We start from the raw sequence: 14419 nt of genomic DNA, 5'->3' as shown, positions 1-14419 counted from the left end.
GTGATACCTCCGGCCCGAGGGGAGGAGGCACTTGACTCAGCAGTGGCCTTCTCCTTCTCTCTTTGCGGCACTAGCGACCGAGAGTGGACTCTGGATCTTGCTCTTAGTATTTTGAAGACTCAGGCAGTTGAGTTTTCTCACCATGTGAGCGATCACAGACGTGATAGGCCGACTCTGGGAGTTGGCACATTTCTTTGATACCGGGAGTGCGGATGCCTCCGCGGTTCGACATTTGGTGGTTTGCATAGTGGCAGACCTAGCACGAGACCCTGGCTATGTATGCATACATGAGGTTTCTCTCTCCGAGCGGGAGGCAGTCGCTATGGGACACAGCCACCACTGGCGCCTGGTCCGAGACTCTTGCAGCACACCGGGTGGGCAGATTCGTAGCCGCTCGGATGGGGATTACTCTCCATCATAGTTACCAAGCGACGGGGACGGGGACGGGGACGGGGACGGGGACGGGGACGGGGGGTGGGGACGGTGTAGTGAGTAGGAGAGGGTGGAGAGGAAGGTGATGGACCGTGGAGTAGGAGAGGGAGATAGTGGAGAGGAAAGCTTGAGTAGGAGAGGGAGATCGTGGAGAGGAACTCAAGTCTTGGAAGGCTTGAGTAGAAGAGGAGTGGCTCCAAGCCCATTATATAGTTGTGTTGCTCTCTCTCTCTCTCTCTCTCTCTCTCTCTCAAATGGCCAATGTTAACGGCTAGTAGCCGTTTATTTGAAAAAAAATGCCTGAAGATTTAGCTGTTGCAGCCGTCCCCGTCCCCCCTGCAGACAACGTCCCCCCGTTCCCACAGGGGGGAACGCCCGTCCCCTGGTCACGTCCCCTCCGTCCCGTCCCCCTGGCCGTCCCCAGCCCGGTGTGCAGGTCTCTCTGCTCGAGACGGCGTTCCCACGTCCCACGTGGGAGTCCCTCCGTCCCCCTGTCACTATGCTCTCCATCCAAGCCGCTTGCGAAGGCTCGCCGTATGGCTGAGACAGCCTCCACCTCAGCAGGTCATCCATGAGGATCATCTCATGGAATGTACAGGGCCTTGGCGGCGCACACTATGCACGTTATCGTGGTTGCTTGAGGCAAGAGCTTCAGAGATGCCTGGTTGGGGGCAGTACTGATATTCTGATGATGCAAGAGCACCATTTGAGTGAGAGCAGGATTCGGAGATATGGTTCGGTGATGCCTGGTATAGATGGGACACATTTTGGTCTGCAAGTTTTGGCCCCTTGGGTGGGCAGGGAGGAGTATGTATGGTCATTGCGGATGTATGGCCGGCAGGCCATTGTGGATCGTGGGGTCATTGTGCCTGGTAGAGCACAGTATGTTATTCTGAGGATGCACGATGAGCACTTTGGAGTGCTCAATGTCTATGCGCCCAACCATGCTAGTGCCAGAGCAGAGTTATGGACCCTTGTTACAGATGCATTGCCCGAGGCCGCACATTGGTGTGTTGGGGAGATTTCAACATGCTTGAGGACCCGGCCGATAGGGTGGGAGGCAGTCATGTTACAGTGCACGGCACGGAGCTTGCAGCTTGGGAGCGATTTTGTATGACACTGCAGATCACTGATGCATGGCAGCATGAGGCTTTCTCCCGTTCTCAGGACAGTCTTAGTTTTTCTCGGTCGGATCGCCGGCAGGGAGGGACTAATCTATCACGGATTGATCGCTTCTATGTGGGCGACAGGTTCGAGGAGCGTGGTGGCACCTTTTTTTCAGACCATGCGCCAGTTATTTGACACTTGAGGAGAGGACACGGGAGACCAGCTTGCAGTTGAGGATCCCAGAGAGGATACTTACAGATCCCAGTCTTTCTGAGGACATTGAGAGGATATGGCATGATAGCCAGAGCTCTGACCTGGATGCAGCAGGCTAGTGTGCCCAGGGACTCATCGAGCTCAGCTCTTTTTTGCACGCTACAACCTTGACACGACTGGGAGAGACACAAGAGCAGGAGCGTCGCTTGAGACGTAGCCTTGCTTCGCTCCAACGTCCTTAAGAGCAGCTGCCTACATGTGAGTGGGTGGCATCCCAGCTGAGCCAGGCACGCCAGGAGGTTAGAGAGGCAGAGGAGCAGAGACATGAGTTCTACTATCATCGCCAGGCCTCGGACGCAGCTTGGTGATAGAGTGACTGGGGAGTTTTTTGAGATCACCGGACCCCGCCATGCTCGAGCAGGAGTACGCCAGCTCAGGAGGCAGGACGGATCGTTAGCCACTGAGCCTGAGGAGATTAGAGCCATTGCCACTGAGTTCTATAGAGACGTGCTTTCAGCGGAGCTAGCCACGGAGGCACGTGATGCTTGCAGACAGACTGTGTGGGCCCATGTGCAGAGGAGGGTCACAGATCGTATGCGCACAGTTTTGGGTGAGCCCCTTTCAGAGGATGAGCTTGTGGAGGCTTTGAGGGTCCTTCCGTGTCATAGTTGCCGTGGGAGGACGGATTGATGCCTGCCTTCTTTATGCGCTATTGGGACCTTTTGGGGGCATGCCTCCGTAGGGGCTTTCAGTATGTTTTGGACACTGGGGTGATGCCACAGAGCTTCTCAGAGGGCTTGATCTTTCTTATCCCCAAGGGGGTGGGAGTGTCAGATGATATTCAACATTGGAGGCCTATTACGATCCTCAATACTGTCTACAAGGTCCTAGCAAAGGCCTTGAGTTTGAGGATCGAGCCCTTCCTTGGGGAGTTGATTCATGCTACCCGGACAGGATTCGTCAAGGAGCGCAGTATCCTTGACAACATTAAAACATTTTCACCTTTTGGGAGGCGACGGCCCGAGCTAGATTTCTCAGTGAGGACTTGGTCGTGATGCTCTCGATTTTGAGAAGGCATACGATAGAGTCGATTGGGGTTTCCTAGAGGGCACAATCCTTCGCCTGGGTTTTGAGCCAGACTGGATTCGAGGAGTGGCGGCTCTATATTCCACAGCTCATAGCCAGGTGTTGATGGCAGGAGGACGGGGGTCGAGTTTTGAGTTGACCAGATCAGTCCGTCAGGGATGCCCTCTCGCCCCGTTCCTTTTTCTCTTCTTTGCAGAGGCTATGAGCATGTATCTGACAGCAGAGGAGGTTGGTTTGAGAGGACTCTAGCTTCTAGTCCGGGGTGAGGACCTGCTCGATTCTGAGTTTGCTGATGACACGGAATTGTTTCTGCATGGCCACGAGGCCAATCTACAGAGGGCAGAGCAGTCGCTACATGTTTTTGGTGTGGCTTCGGGAGCATTGATCAATTGGCGCAAGACAGTGGCTTTTTGGATCAGTAGCACTCCCGCTCCGGCATGGAGCCCAGACCCAGGTTTTAGATGGATTCCTCGTGGCACAGCAGTGCGGTATCTGGGATGCCAGATTGGACTTGATTTGTCACCTGAGCAGCAGATCGCCCTGCTTCTTCTGAGTATTCGGAAGAGGCTTTTATATTGGAGTACAGCTCGGCTATCCTTGGCTGGGAGGGTGGTGGTGACAAATCAGGTGCTTTTAGCGACTATGTACATCACGTCTTGCTGGATCTTCTCGAGCTCTTGCATCAGCCAGGTACAGAGGCTGATCAAGAACTTTCTTTGGTCTGGGCGGGATGGTCAGCCGGCCCGAGCTAAGGTTGCTTGGGCAGTTAGTACTCTTCCGCTCGCCCAGGGGGGCTTAGGCATTATAGATCCAGCTGATCAGAGTAGAGCCTTGTTGGGGAAGCTTATTGTTCGGGGTCTGCTTCCAGGCGCTAAGCCTTGGAAGGAGCTTCTTTTTCAGCGGCAGCTGCAGGCTAGAGCTCCCCCAACAGGGGGCACTTGGGCACCAGAGATACGGTGGATCTTCATAGAGATGAGGAGGACAGGCCTCAGTAGAGGATGGGAGGACAGATTTGCCTTGAGCATCCTGCGAGCTTGGGAGCTGCTGAGACCGGGGCTTTCTCAGAGACCTACCACTTGTGATGAGGAGCGGGCCAGACAGCCGCTCATCTGGAGCCCCGCGGTACGCACAGAGCATGGTCATATGCTGGGTTCTCGGCCTCGTCTAGCCTGGGGACCATTGGTGGCGGCACCCAGGCCTTTTGCAGTCTCCTGGAGGAGATCCAGGCGGAGAGGCTGAGTCACTTCAGAGGGGGGCTGATTATGAGGGATGACATTGAGGAGGCACTCACTGAGGAGTGGTTCACGCCTTTCGAGCCAGCGGCCCCACGGTGGATGGGAGCCTTTACACAGTTGGAGATCCTGATTGCTATCAGAGCTTGCACTGAGGATGGTAGATGCCTCTACTATGAGATACAGGATGCGGGCAGACTTCAGAGAGTGGAGGCGGAGACGCCTTTGGTTGCAGAGTGCATCTTTCAGTGGATACGGGTAGTGGCCGCCGCTTCTCGGAAGTGGCATATTGATCTAGACTCTGCAGATGCGGACTCTGATTGGCGCATATGGGCATATGTTGCGCGCCCCTTGGCCCGGCTCCAGTGGGACCCTGGCGAGTACGAGTGGCATGATCCTTATGCGTCCCCCGAGGCCCCAGAGATCACCTTTTTGCAGTACACTGTTCGGTTGGGGACGCATATTTTGACTGCGAGGAGGATGGTCTCTCCAGGTGCATCGGAGCATTGGCGGCTACAGGGACTCTAACAGGAGTTCCTGGAGGATTTTTGGACCAAGCTCTGGGCTAGCGGACAGGCACGCAGGATCTCGACTTTCCAGTGGCTGGTTGCCCACAGGGGCTCTGCAGTTGGCACCTGGCTTGTCTATAGTGGCCTTCCGTCGGCCTGCGTCCGATGCGGCCACCCATTGGAGACACAGAGACATTGCCTATGGGACTATCCACAGGCGCAGCAGATCTGGCTGAGGATGCTGCGCATTTTGGCCCCCCTCTCTCAGAGGGCATGTATACGTGGGGAGCCGCTACTTGGTTGACTTCGTCAGGGCCTGCTCTGGGATACAAGATGGAGCAGGATAGCCAGGCCATCAGATTCATTAGGGGCCAGCCTCACCTTGTTCCTTCACCGGATTTCTCGTCCGCCGGCTGGACACAGGAGAGGGATTTACGATGGGAGCTCCTCAGCAGCCTCACCATATGGTTCACCTGGAGAGCCCGTTGTTTCAGGGCCTTTGAGGGGAGACTGGAGCCACCAGCAGAGACTGTTCGGAGTATCTGGCAGGACAGTATGACCGCATCCGGGGCGACTCGGATCGAGCGATCTTGCGGCTCCAGGCCTTCCACACCACTTGGCGCAGCGGCCCCTTCTATACTCTACATGCGGGTACCCCCCGCTGGCACTACAGGCCACGTGTTTGGATTTCTCCCCCCCCCCCCCCCCCCCCCCATTGTATGATATAGCCTCTCAGTTATTTGTACTTGTATTTGTACTTTTTTGCACCTAGGGAGAGTCTCCCTAGCTGCCTTGATTGGATCTCTGCTCTACCTTCTTATGAGCAGGAGAGGGGTTTTGTAGCCCAGTGGGCGTTTTTTTTATAACTAATGAAAGGATCTTTTCTCGGGAAAAAAAAAAGAAGTGCATGTTTCTCCCCCTCTTGTTCTTTGATCCTCGCCCGTACATGGAGGCGAGTTTGTATCTAGCCCTTCGAGGTTGTATGTATCCCTTCGACATTGTTTTCTGTTAACTAATAGAACGAACTTGTTTCCGGAAAAAAAAATGGCACTTAGTCACTTCCAGGTTTTATTAATAAATATTTTTTTAGCATATGGAATTCTCAAGTTTGATATAGACATGGGCGCACAAGTCCTAAACAAATTTAATAAGAGGCATTATGCTATGCCAATCAGAATATGTCTGAGCATTGCCTGGTTCATACTTGGAGGCATTTCAATACTCACTTGAAATCTTAGGATACACAGAAAATTTCATCTTGCTCCAGATAATCAGCCTAAAAAATTGTTTAAAAAATGGTGCTATCTTTACAGATTTCATGTTGTGCTGGTCCTAAATTTGTGACTTGCTGCTGCATGCACAGGAATGTTCTCATACAATGATGAGACACGCAACTTTTGGCTCAACCCAAACTCAATGGAATCTGAAGATACATTTGAATTGGTAACTCAGAACACATCATGTTATCTTAGTGCTGGAAACGTTGATAAGGAAGGCTTTATGTCACCTAATACAGTGTATCAATTCAGGTGGGCATCATATTGGGTCTAGGCATCTACAACAATGTGATACTTGATGTTCATCTGCCTATTGTACGCGCTTCTTTCATATTTTTTTCACTTTGAAATTTTGTTCTCTTTTTTGGATATAACATATGTAGTACATTTGGTACAAAGCTAGTGAGTGCTTTTAAGCTTATACTTTGTGCACACTATCCTTCATGTTTTTGCGATTTTCTTGCTTGTTGACAATTGATTGAATGTACTTGACAATTCATTTAATGCACTAAGTGTTTTATGTCTGAACACAATTTGGAAACACTTTTTTAACACAAGACATTTAATAAATAGTATTCCTTTTCCCATGCTCAGGTCACTCTCAGCAAGCTTTTAGTGTATTGTCTTCCCATTCATGGGGCAACTAAATGGGCTTTCTGAAAAGATTGCATATTGGAGCAAGTCACTGATCATTCATGACATTGTGTAGAACCTTACTGTAGGAATCATATTTAATTTTTCCTGTGTGTGCCACTATCCACATTGGTCACCACAACCCTCCTTTGTATAAAAGAAGGTTCACAGTCCCTATGAGTTTATTATGAATCCAGTCTTCTTTCTCATGTTCAAAGGGTTATTCTTTCATATGTTTAAAGGGAGACCCTTTTCTATGAGGTCTCCTTTGCAGTCTCTATAATGTCTCCACATCCCAAGGTACGCATGTAAAAGGATACAATGTGCAGTGTATATACCAGAGAACACTCACAAGAAATAGGATCTTTTACAGCACAAAACTTGAAAAACTCAAATTGCACAATAACAGAGAGAAAAGAATATTGTATTACTGAAGTGATACAATATATGGCAAATCCCCACACCCGTGTACTCATGTGAAGGGAGCTTCGATGGCTGTTCTGGAACTGCCAAGACAGAGACTGTATGCTAGGGAGTAAACTCACAGCGATGACTGATGATGTGTGTATGTGGGGCACGTAGGTTCATGGTTATAATCGGTTCCACCGTCTGCATTGTAGACTCGGCCCATAAAGATGAACTAAAGACTACAATGTGGTATCCCCATCTCTCTTGGGCTCCGCAATGTTAGGACAAGGTGTCCAAGAGTAAAGTCTACCTATTCCATGTGTGGACGGTTATGAGATAACGAAGTGATACAATATATGGCAAATCCCCACACCTGTGTACTCCTGTGAAGGGAGCGTCGATGGCTGTTCTAGAACTGCCAAGACAGAGACTGTATGCTAATAGAGGCTAGGGAGTAAACTCCCAGTGATGACTGATGATGTGTGTATATGTGGGGCTCGTAGGATCGCGGTCATAGCCGGTTCCACCGTTTGCGTTGTAGACTCGGCCCATAAAGATGAACTAAAGACTACAACAAGGTATCCCCATCTCTCATGACCTCGTCTTGGGCTCCGCAATGTTAGGACAAGGTGTCCAAGAGTAAAGTATACCTATTCCACATGTGAATGGTTATGAGATAACGGTCCAGTGTAGCATGTAGCCTATTTGGCAGTGTACCAAATCTAATCCAAGCCGTCTCTAAACCATGTGGTCTCCTAGGCCACCTTCCCATGTCAATATGGGGATGCCTAGGCGCTCGGGCTGCTCAACCATCGCTACCCCTCATAATGGGGACCGTACAAACATGAGCTAGCGGGTGCTTGGGCAATATAATATGAGGGTGGAGGATTGATATCGAATACCCTTCCTCAATGTCCACCCAAAGGTGAATGATCCAATGTCGAGTCGATGAAGATGCCGCTTCATCTGGTCCCTACTAAGAGCCTTTGTGGAGATGTCTGCACAATTCTCTGTTGTCTAGCACTAGACCATCTCGACCTCTGTGAGCATGATGAGCTCGTGCACAAAGTGATAATGAATCTCGCTATGTTTCGTGCGATCAGGAAACACACGAATCCAAGCAATGGCCGTGCAACTCTAGTTATCACATTGCAGCGTTGTAGCTGCTTCTGCACCACACCCATATTGTGTAGGATTCCTTTTCAACCTCCTCCTCAACCACAATGCCTCACATGATGCAAAGCATGTAGCTTGCAACAGTGGGCTGTTTCTTATTGATCCAAGAAATGCATCAGGAAGCAAGAGAAAATCCATACCTTGTTAATGAGCGCCTGGTGTCCAGAACACCCGCACAATCTGAGTCGCAAAAGCCACTGAGGGTCTTGCCCACAGGACAAGTGATGATGTACTCTTGATGAGTACCTTGAATGCATCTCAACACCCACATACCTGCTCTCCAATGATTCTCTCGGGGCTTGCTGCCCTTGCCTCCATTTTTCATTGTGCTCCTCATCAGTACGTATATTCGATGCTTTTCAAATTTTGAAGTTATAAAGCAAAACATGTTTTTTGTAACATCTAGAAGTGTCTGTATTTAAGGATGAAGATGAGGAGGAGAGATGGCGGATAGTGTTACTTGACATCCCTCACCATTCCATGGCAACCAAGAGATTGCAAAGGGGATTTAGGCTTTGCATGGAACGTATGGCCGAAGGATGTCCTCCCCCACCTGCCCCAAGCCCGATGCCACATGAGATTGAAGAGTTGTTGGAGAACTTGCTCAAAACACCAACAATAAAACTAATGTCTAGTCTAGTATTACACAAGAAGATAAGACTACCAAGAAAATTACATTTGGAGCTGAAGCTCCCCTCCGCTGTTAAACACCTGTTTCACCCAACCCCCTCCGCCCCTTCCGCCTTCACTTCAGCCCCCCCCCCCCGCCTTCCTGCTCGCTTGCTTGTCGTCTCCCCCCTCCCTGCGCGTTCCTACACCAACTCCCCCGTCTCTCTCTCTCTCTTCACCCCACACTCAACCGTCGCCCCCTAGCCCACACCTCTTCCCTTCCCTAATCTACGCCGCCTCCTAGCTTTCCTCCACCTTCCACCTTCTGACCCCGTCTCCCTCCTCCCTCACTGCTCTGCCACACCCCTAATCTTTGCCCGGCCATGCCGGGCCGTCCCGACTCCTATGTGCTTCTGCCTACTCTCTCTCTCTCCTGTGTACTTGAGGGAGATATAGAGTGCTGGTATGTACAAGTAGGCACTTGGTTTGGCATGCACGGTATGCAGATGGAGGCACTCCCCCCGTTCTAGTACAGCATAGAGGCCTCGTCATTTGCTCTCAGCCGCACAGAGCAGAACAGGGTTATCATGAAGGACATTGTCAGACTGGATAGTCAAAGGACATGGAGTTCACCTAGTCGTCCGCCGCTGGGGACGAAGATGGCCTTCTAAAGAGATCACCTCCTATGCCTGACAGAGGATGGGTTCATCATCCGCCCACGCTACATGGACACACACCTATCCTTTGGGGTGAGATGTGTGATTGGCCAGATCTGGACCTCGTCCCACCAACTGAGAGTGGAGACTGCCAGATATGGGCCTAGGGCGGCCGCATCAGAGGACAGGATATGACAGCTCTGTCACACAGAGCCTGAGACAGAGGATCATTACATATGCTGATGCCCTGAGACAGAGGATCATATGCTGATGCTGATGCTGATGCCCTGTATACTATGAGATTCGGGGGAGGTTCCACTGCCTCTTCCGAACTGGGTTCGGACCACTTTCCAGGATCATGGACTTCCCGGATTAGAGATACCTGGGACTTTTTCTTCTAGAGCTCCGTAGATACAGGGAGTCCTTAGTGAGTTCCAGATCAGTTGTACTTGCTCGAGGACCAGCACGGAGAGCTCTCACCGACTTCTTCCATACCAGCACTCCGAGGGCCAATCCACCCATCATACCCAGACCACAGGCTAGTGCAGGAGCTCGGCCAGAAGGTGTGACACTCCACAGAGCCACTAAGTTATGCAAAGCTCGACGCCCCAGACCCCATGGCCCTCGCCCATGGCCACGCTACCACAGGAGGATCTAGGTCATGATCTCCCATCATCGCAGGACCTTCTCACGCCAGCTCAGTTTTACCACCTTGAGCACCATGTCACAGCGGCCCATGAGGGATGTATTAGGGTGATATGAGAGTTCTGTGCTCATGTACCTAGATCAAATTTTAAAGTTCTAGATTTTTGTTATCTTTCTTTATTACTATTTTGTACCAAGGATGATGTGCCTCATGGATATGATGTAACCTTTTGGTCTCATAGGTCATTTTGGCCTTTTGAAGACGTTAATACAACTCTCTCTCTCTCTTTCTCTCTCTCTCTCTCTCTCTCTGTGCAACAGGCCAGTGGGCTGGACTCTCTCTCTCTCTCTCTCCGCTGTTCCGCCTCCCTTTCTCTCTCTTCGCTGCTCTTCGCCTGCGCCCCCCTCTTTCTCTCTCTTCCCTGCTCTTCGTTGTTCCGCCTGCGCCCACCCCTCCCGCTACCTGCCTGCGCCCCCCCTCTTTCTCTCTCTCCGCTGTTCCGCCTCCCTTTCTCTCTCTTCGCTGCTCTTCGCCTGCGCCCCCCTCTTTCTCTCTCTTCGCTGCTCTTCGTTGTTCCGCCTGCGCCCACCCCTCCCGCTACGTGCCTGCGCCCCCCCTCTTTCTCTCTCTCCGCTGTTCCGCCTCCCTTTCTCTCTCTTCGCTGCTCTTCGCCCCCCTCTTTCTCTCTCTTCGCCCCCCTCTTTCTCCCTCTTTTCCCACCCACCCTTAGTCAGGCCCCCAAGGCAGCAACATAACTCTCTCTCTCTGCTGAATCTCCTCTCTTTCCCTTTCCCCTGCATGACTTGACCCCCCCCCCATGTTGCTGCTGTTTCGTGCTGCTGTCATGGATTAATTTTCAGTCCATTGGCTGTGGGAAGTTCTGCAAAAAGTCATGGCCAAGACCGGGTTTAAAGAGGAGCTCGTGAAGGTAGAGGACAAGCTCGGCACAATTATCAAAGAAAACAAGAAGATGGTCGACTCTTCCGTTACCGCAATCATAAACCGCCTCTCCAAACTCGAGAAGGGATTTGACAAAATCCAGGAGCTCGAAGAGAGATCTTCCAAGCAAGAGGCTGAGATTTCAGCCTTAAAGGAGGAACTAGTGGAGGCCAAACTGCATGCTAAAAGTCAAGCGGCTGAAATCTCAGCCCTCAAAAAGGAGTTGGAAGCCACTTCAAAAAGCAAGCTTGAGGATGGAGAATTTCAGCCCTCCTTGATTGAAGAGCTGAATACGATCAAGGAACAAATGAGGATCATTCGAGAGGAGGAGGAGCAACATAAAGAGAAGACATCTTCATGGGTGGAGGTGATCACAAAGACACAAAAGAAGATGGACGAGGCCGAGAAATGGATCGAGGTCGCCAAGAAAGGGAAAGGTAAAGAATCGCCACCCATCCCCACTCCCACCATCATCAACATGACCCTTGAAGAGGAGCAAAGGAGGAAGACCCGGGCCTTACATGTACGAGTGTCCGGTCTAAAAGACCGTGATGATGCGGAAGGGGAAACCAAGGAGCTCTTCTCTATGATGGGCATTGAAGCCACGCACACAAAGGCATGGAGAGTGGGAAAGAAGAGGGAAGGTAGTGGCGAATCTTCTTCTAAGGAGAGAGCACTTATCATTCGTTTCCCCTCCATGGAAGCCAAGAAGGACTTCTTGAAGAGACGTCCTACACTCAAGCAAACGGGAATATTTCTTGGAGATGACCTCACACTCTCGCAACTTGCCCACATGAAAGAAGTTATGCCCGAGATAAGGGCAGCCCGAGAGAAAGGGAAAGTGGCCTTCTATAGAGATGGTAGAGTGGTGATTATGAAGAGGCGCTCTTCATGACGGCGCGAGACCTATGGGACTACACTCAAAGTTGCTACTTGGAATTGTAATGGATCTCTACGCCTTGATGTAGGGGCTTTTGAGGATAGTTTCACTGGGAGGGACATCATCTTCTACTGTGAGACGCATCAGGCTCCTGGACAGTCCATGCCACATGTTAGTGGATACCGATGGGAGACAGCTTGTAGACAGGAGACTCGTTTAGAGCATAGAGGACGGGGCTCAGGAGGAGTGGCAGTATTGTTTAGAGAGGAGCTACAGCCACTGATACATATAGTCCGCAGAGATGAGCAGGCTAGGTACATGTGGGTTAGACTGAGGGCAGAGACCGGCAGATATCTCTACATTGCTATATGCTATTTTGCTCCTAGTACATCGGTGTATGCATCACCTAGCGGGCAGTCTCCCTTTTCTATTTTGGATGATGACATTTGGGAGTTCTCCAGGGATGGTGACATCATTCTCTTGGGAGACTTCAATGCCAGGACCGCCCATAACCAGACAGTATTTTATGATACCTCAGAGGAGATGTTGAGGGAGCTTGATGTTAGGGATATAGGCCTATCTAGACTCTCACAGGATGAGTAACATACAGTGTATGGGCGGTATTTGATAGACATGGGGACTGCACATGGATTGGCCATCCTGAATGGCCTACAGAGATTCCCAACATCGGGCGGTTTCACTAGCTTTCCACATCGGCATGGTGCTAGTACAGTGGACTATGTTATGGCTCAGCCCAGTCTCATTCCCTCTTTTCAGGATTTTATGGTAGGCACTAGGCCGGTTGGAATAGCAGTGGATCATGCTATCTTGTCCTTCACTCTCACATTTCAGTTCAGCACCGCTCCATTGGGACAGGTCTCCACACACACTCGTTATACCTTTACGAGGGAGACTGACACCGTATACACGGATGAGATATACAGACGCCTATGTGCCGAGGAGCCGGGACGGCCATTAGATGAGCTCACTCAGATATTGATAGAGACGCTTCATGCTGCAGCATCAGAGGCATATCCCCATAGTCAGCCTACACGGAGACGATCTGGGAACATGCCCCAGAACAGTTGGTATGATGAGGAGTGCAGAGAGATGAGGATCAAATTACAGAGAGAGGTGCTCATGGGTGTTACCACTCACAGACAGTCACGGATTACCTTCCGGCACCTAGTGCGACGGAAGAAGAGGGCTTATCTTGCTCAGTTAGAGAGGGATTTGTACTAGTTGTTTATGAGTCAGGACTCAGGCGAGGCATGGAGACTATTCCATGAGCATTCACCATCACCAGCCATTACCTCCACAGAGATTTGGGGTGAGTATGCAGCATCCTTGTACACAGCACCAGGACAGCCGCCCCTGCCAGACCCATCGGAGCCATGCCCAGAGACGTGTGCTTTCTTTACTGCTGAGATGGTAAGGAAAGCTATTGACAGGATGAGGACTGGGAGAGCATATGATCATGATGGTTTGGTAGCAGAGCACTTTATTCATGCCAGAGATATGCTTGCAGAGCTTATTGCTATGATGTTTAACCGAGCCATGTGTGAGGGTTTTCCTGAGACTTGGAATATGTCCACGATTGTGCCTATCTTCAAGTCAAGGGATCCCATGCTTCCTGGGAATTATCGTACCATCATGATTGGTCACACATTGGCTAGATTATATGCATCTATTCTTGAGCAGGAGTTGAGTAGATGGGCAGAGAGAGAGGGCATACGTGCATCAGGGCAGGCAGGGTTCAGGAGAGGTTTCTCCACTCTTGACCATATCTTGACACTCAAGAGCTATTATTGAGGAGGGCAGATTATATGGCAGGAGGATTTATTGTTGCTTTGTGGATTTCCGCAAAGCTTTTGACACAGTACCGAGAGCCAGACTGATGCGCAGACTACAGGAGATGGGAGTGCCCACAGAGCTGATTTGGGGAATCATGGCTTTATACAGGACAGTTGTGGGGCAGGTACGTACTACCCAGGGTATATCTGAGATGGTTCACTCCACTATGGGGGCTACATGGATACCCATCTGTCTCATGGATTGAGGTGCGCCATTGGGCATATCCGCACCTCTTCACATTAGTTAGAGATAGAGACAGGCACATTTAGAGGCATACCTCTAGGGGACACGATTTGTCAGATTTGTTGGATAGAGCCAGAGACGGAGGAGCACTACATCTGTCGCTGCACAGCATATTATGAGATTCGAGGGCGCTACCATTGCCTTTTCAGAGAGGGATTTGGACCACTGGCTAGAGTCATGGACTATTGTGATCAGCAATGCTTGGGTTTTTATCTCCTGGAGATCCGCAAGCTCAGAGAGTCCATTATCAGGAGTAGACGCCCGACTGGCAGGGAGTCCACACAGAGACAGATTATTGACTTCTTTAGAGAGACTACCCGGGAGGACACAGAGACGACAGCCTAGCAGTGGGCACCCCGTGGGACTCTAGTTGAGAGAGCTATCCAATTGGGCAGATCCAGACACCCGAGGGCTCCCGGATCCTCACATCAGAGACGGTGCCTACACCGGAGGATTCAGAGCATCATTGCGAGGCATCGGGCTCGTCCGACCAGGCATCTCACTATGGCAGATATCCAG

At 50.8% G+C, this 14419-nt stretch overlaps 1 protein-coding gene across 6 annotated transcripts in view; it reads left to right on the top strand.

Annotated features, from left to right (window-relative positions):
* Positions 1-14419, top strand: part of LOC147609091 (uncharacterized) — a 220507-nt gene that overhangs the window by 184744 nt on the left and 21344 nt on the right. For all 6 annotated transcript variants that reach the window (XM_086788806.1, XM_086788804.1, XM_086788802.1 and 3 more), the window contains 2 exons: positions 5943-6022; positions 6109-6171. In XM_086788806.1, the coding sequence (XP_086644932.1) occupies positions 5943-6022; positions 6109-6171 (143 nt within the window). The remainder of the gene's footprint in view (positions 1-5942; positions 6023-6108; positions 6172-14419) is intronic.

The sequence above is a fragment of the Cibotium barometz genome, chromosome 52, assembly GCF_041138505.1.
Source record: "Cibotium barometz isolate CiBa-2024 chromosome 52, ASM4113850v1, whole genome shotgun sequence".
In the NCBI taxonomy this organism is placed as follows: domain Eukaryota; kingdom Viridiplantae; phylum Streptophyta; class Polypodiopsida; order Cyatheales; family Cibotiaceae; genus Cibotium; species Cibotium barometz.
Note: the sequence above shows the minus strand (reverse complement) of the source record. Positions and strands in the feature narration are given on the sequence as shown.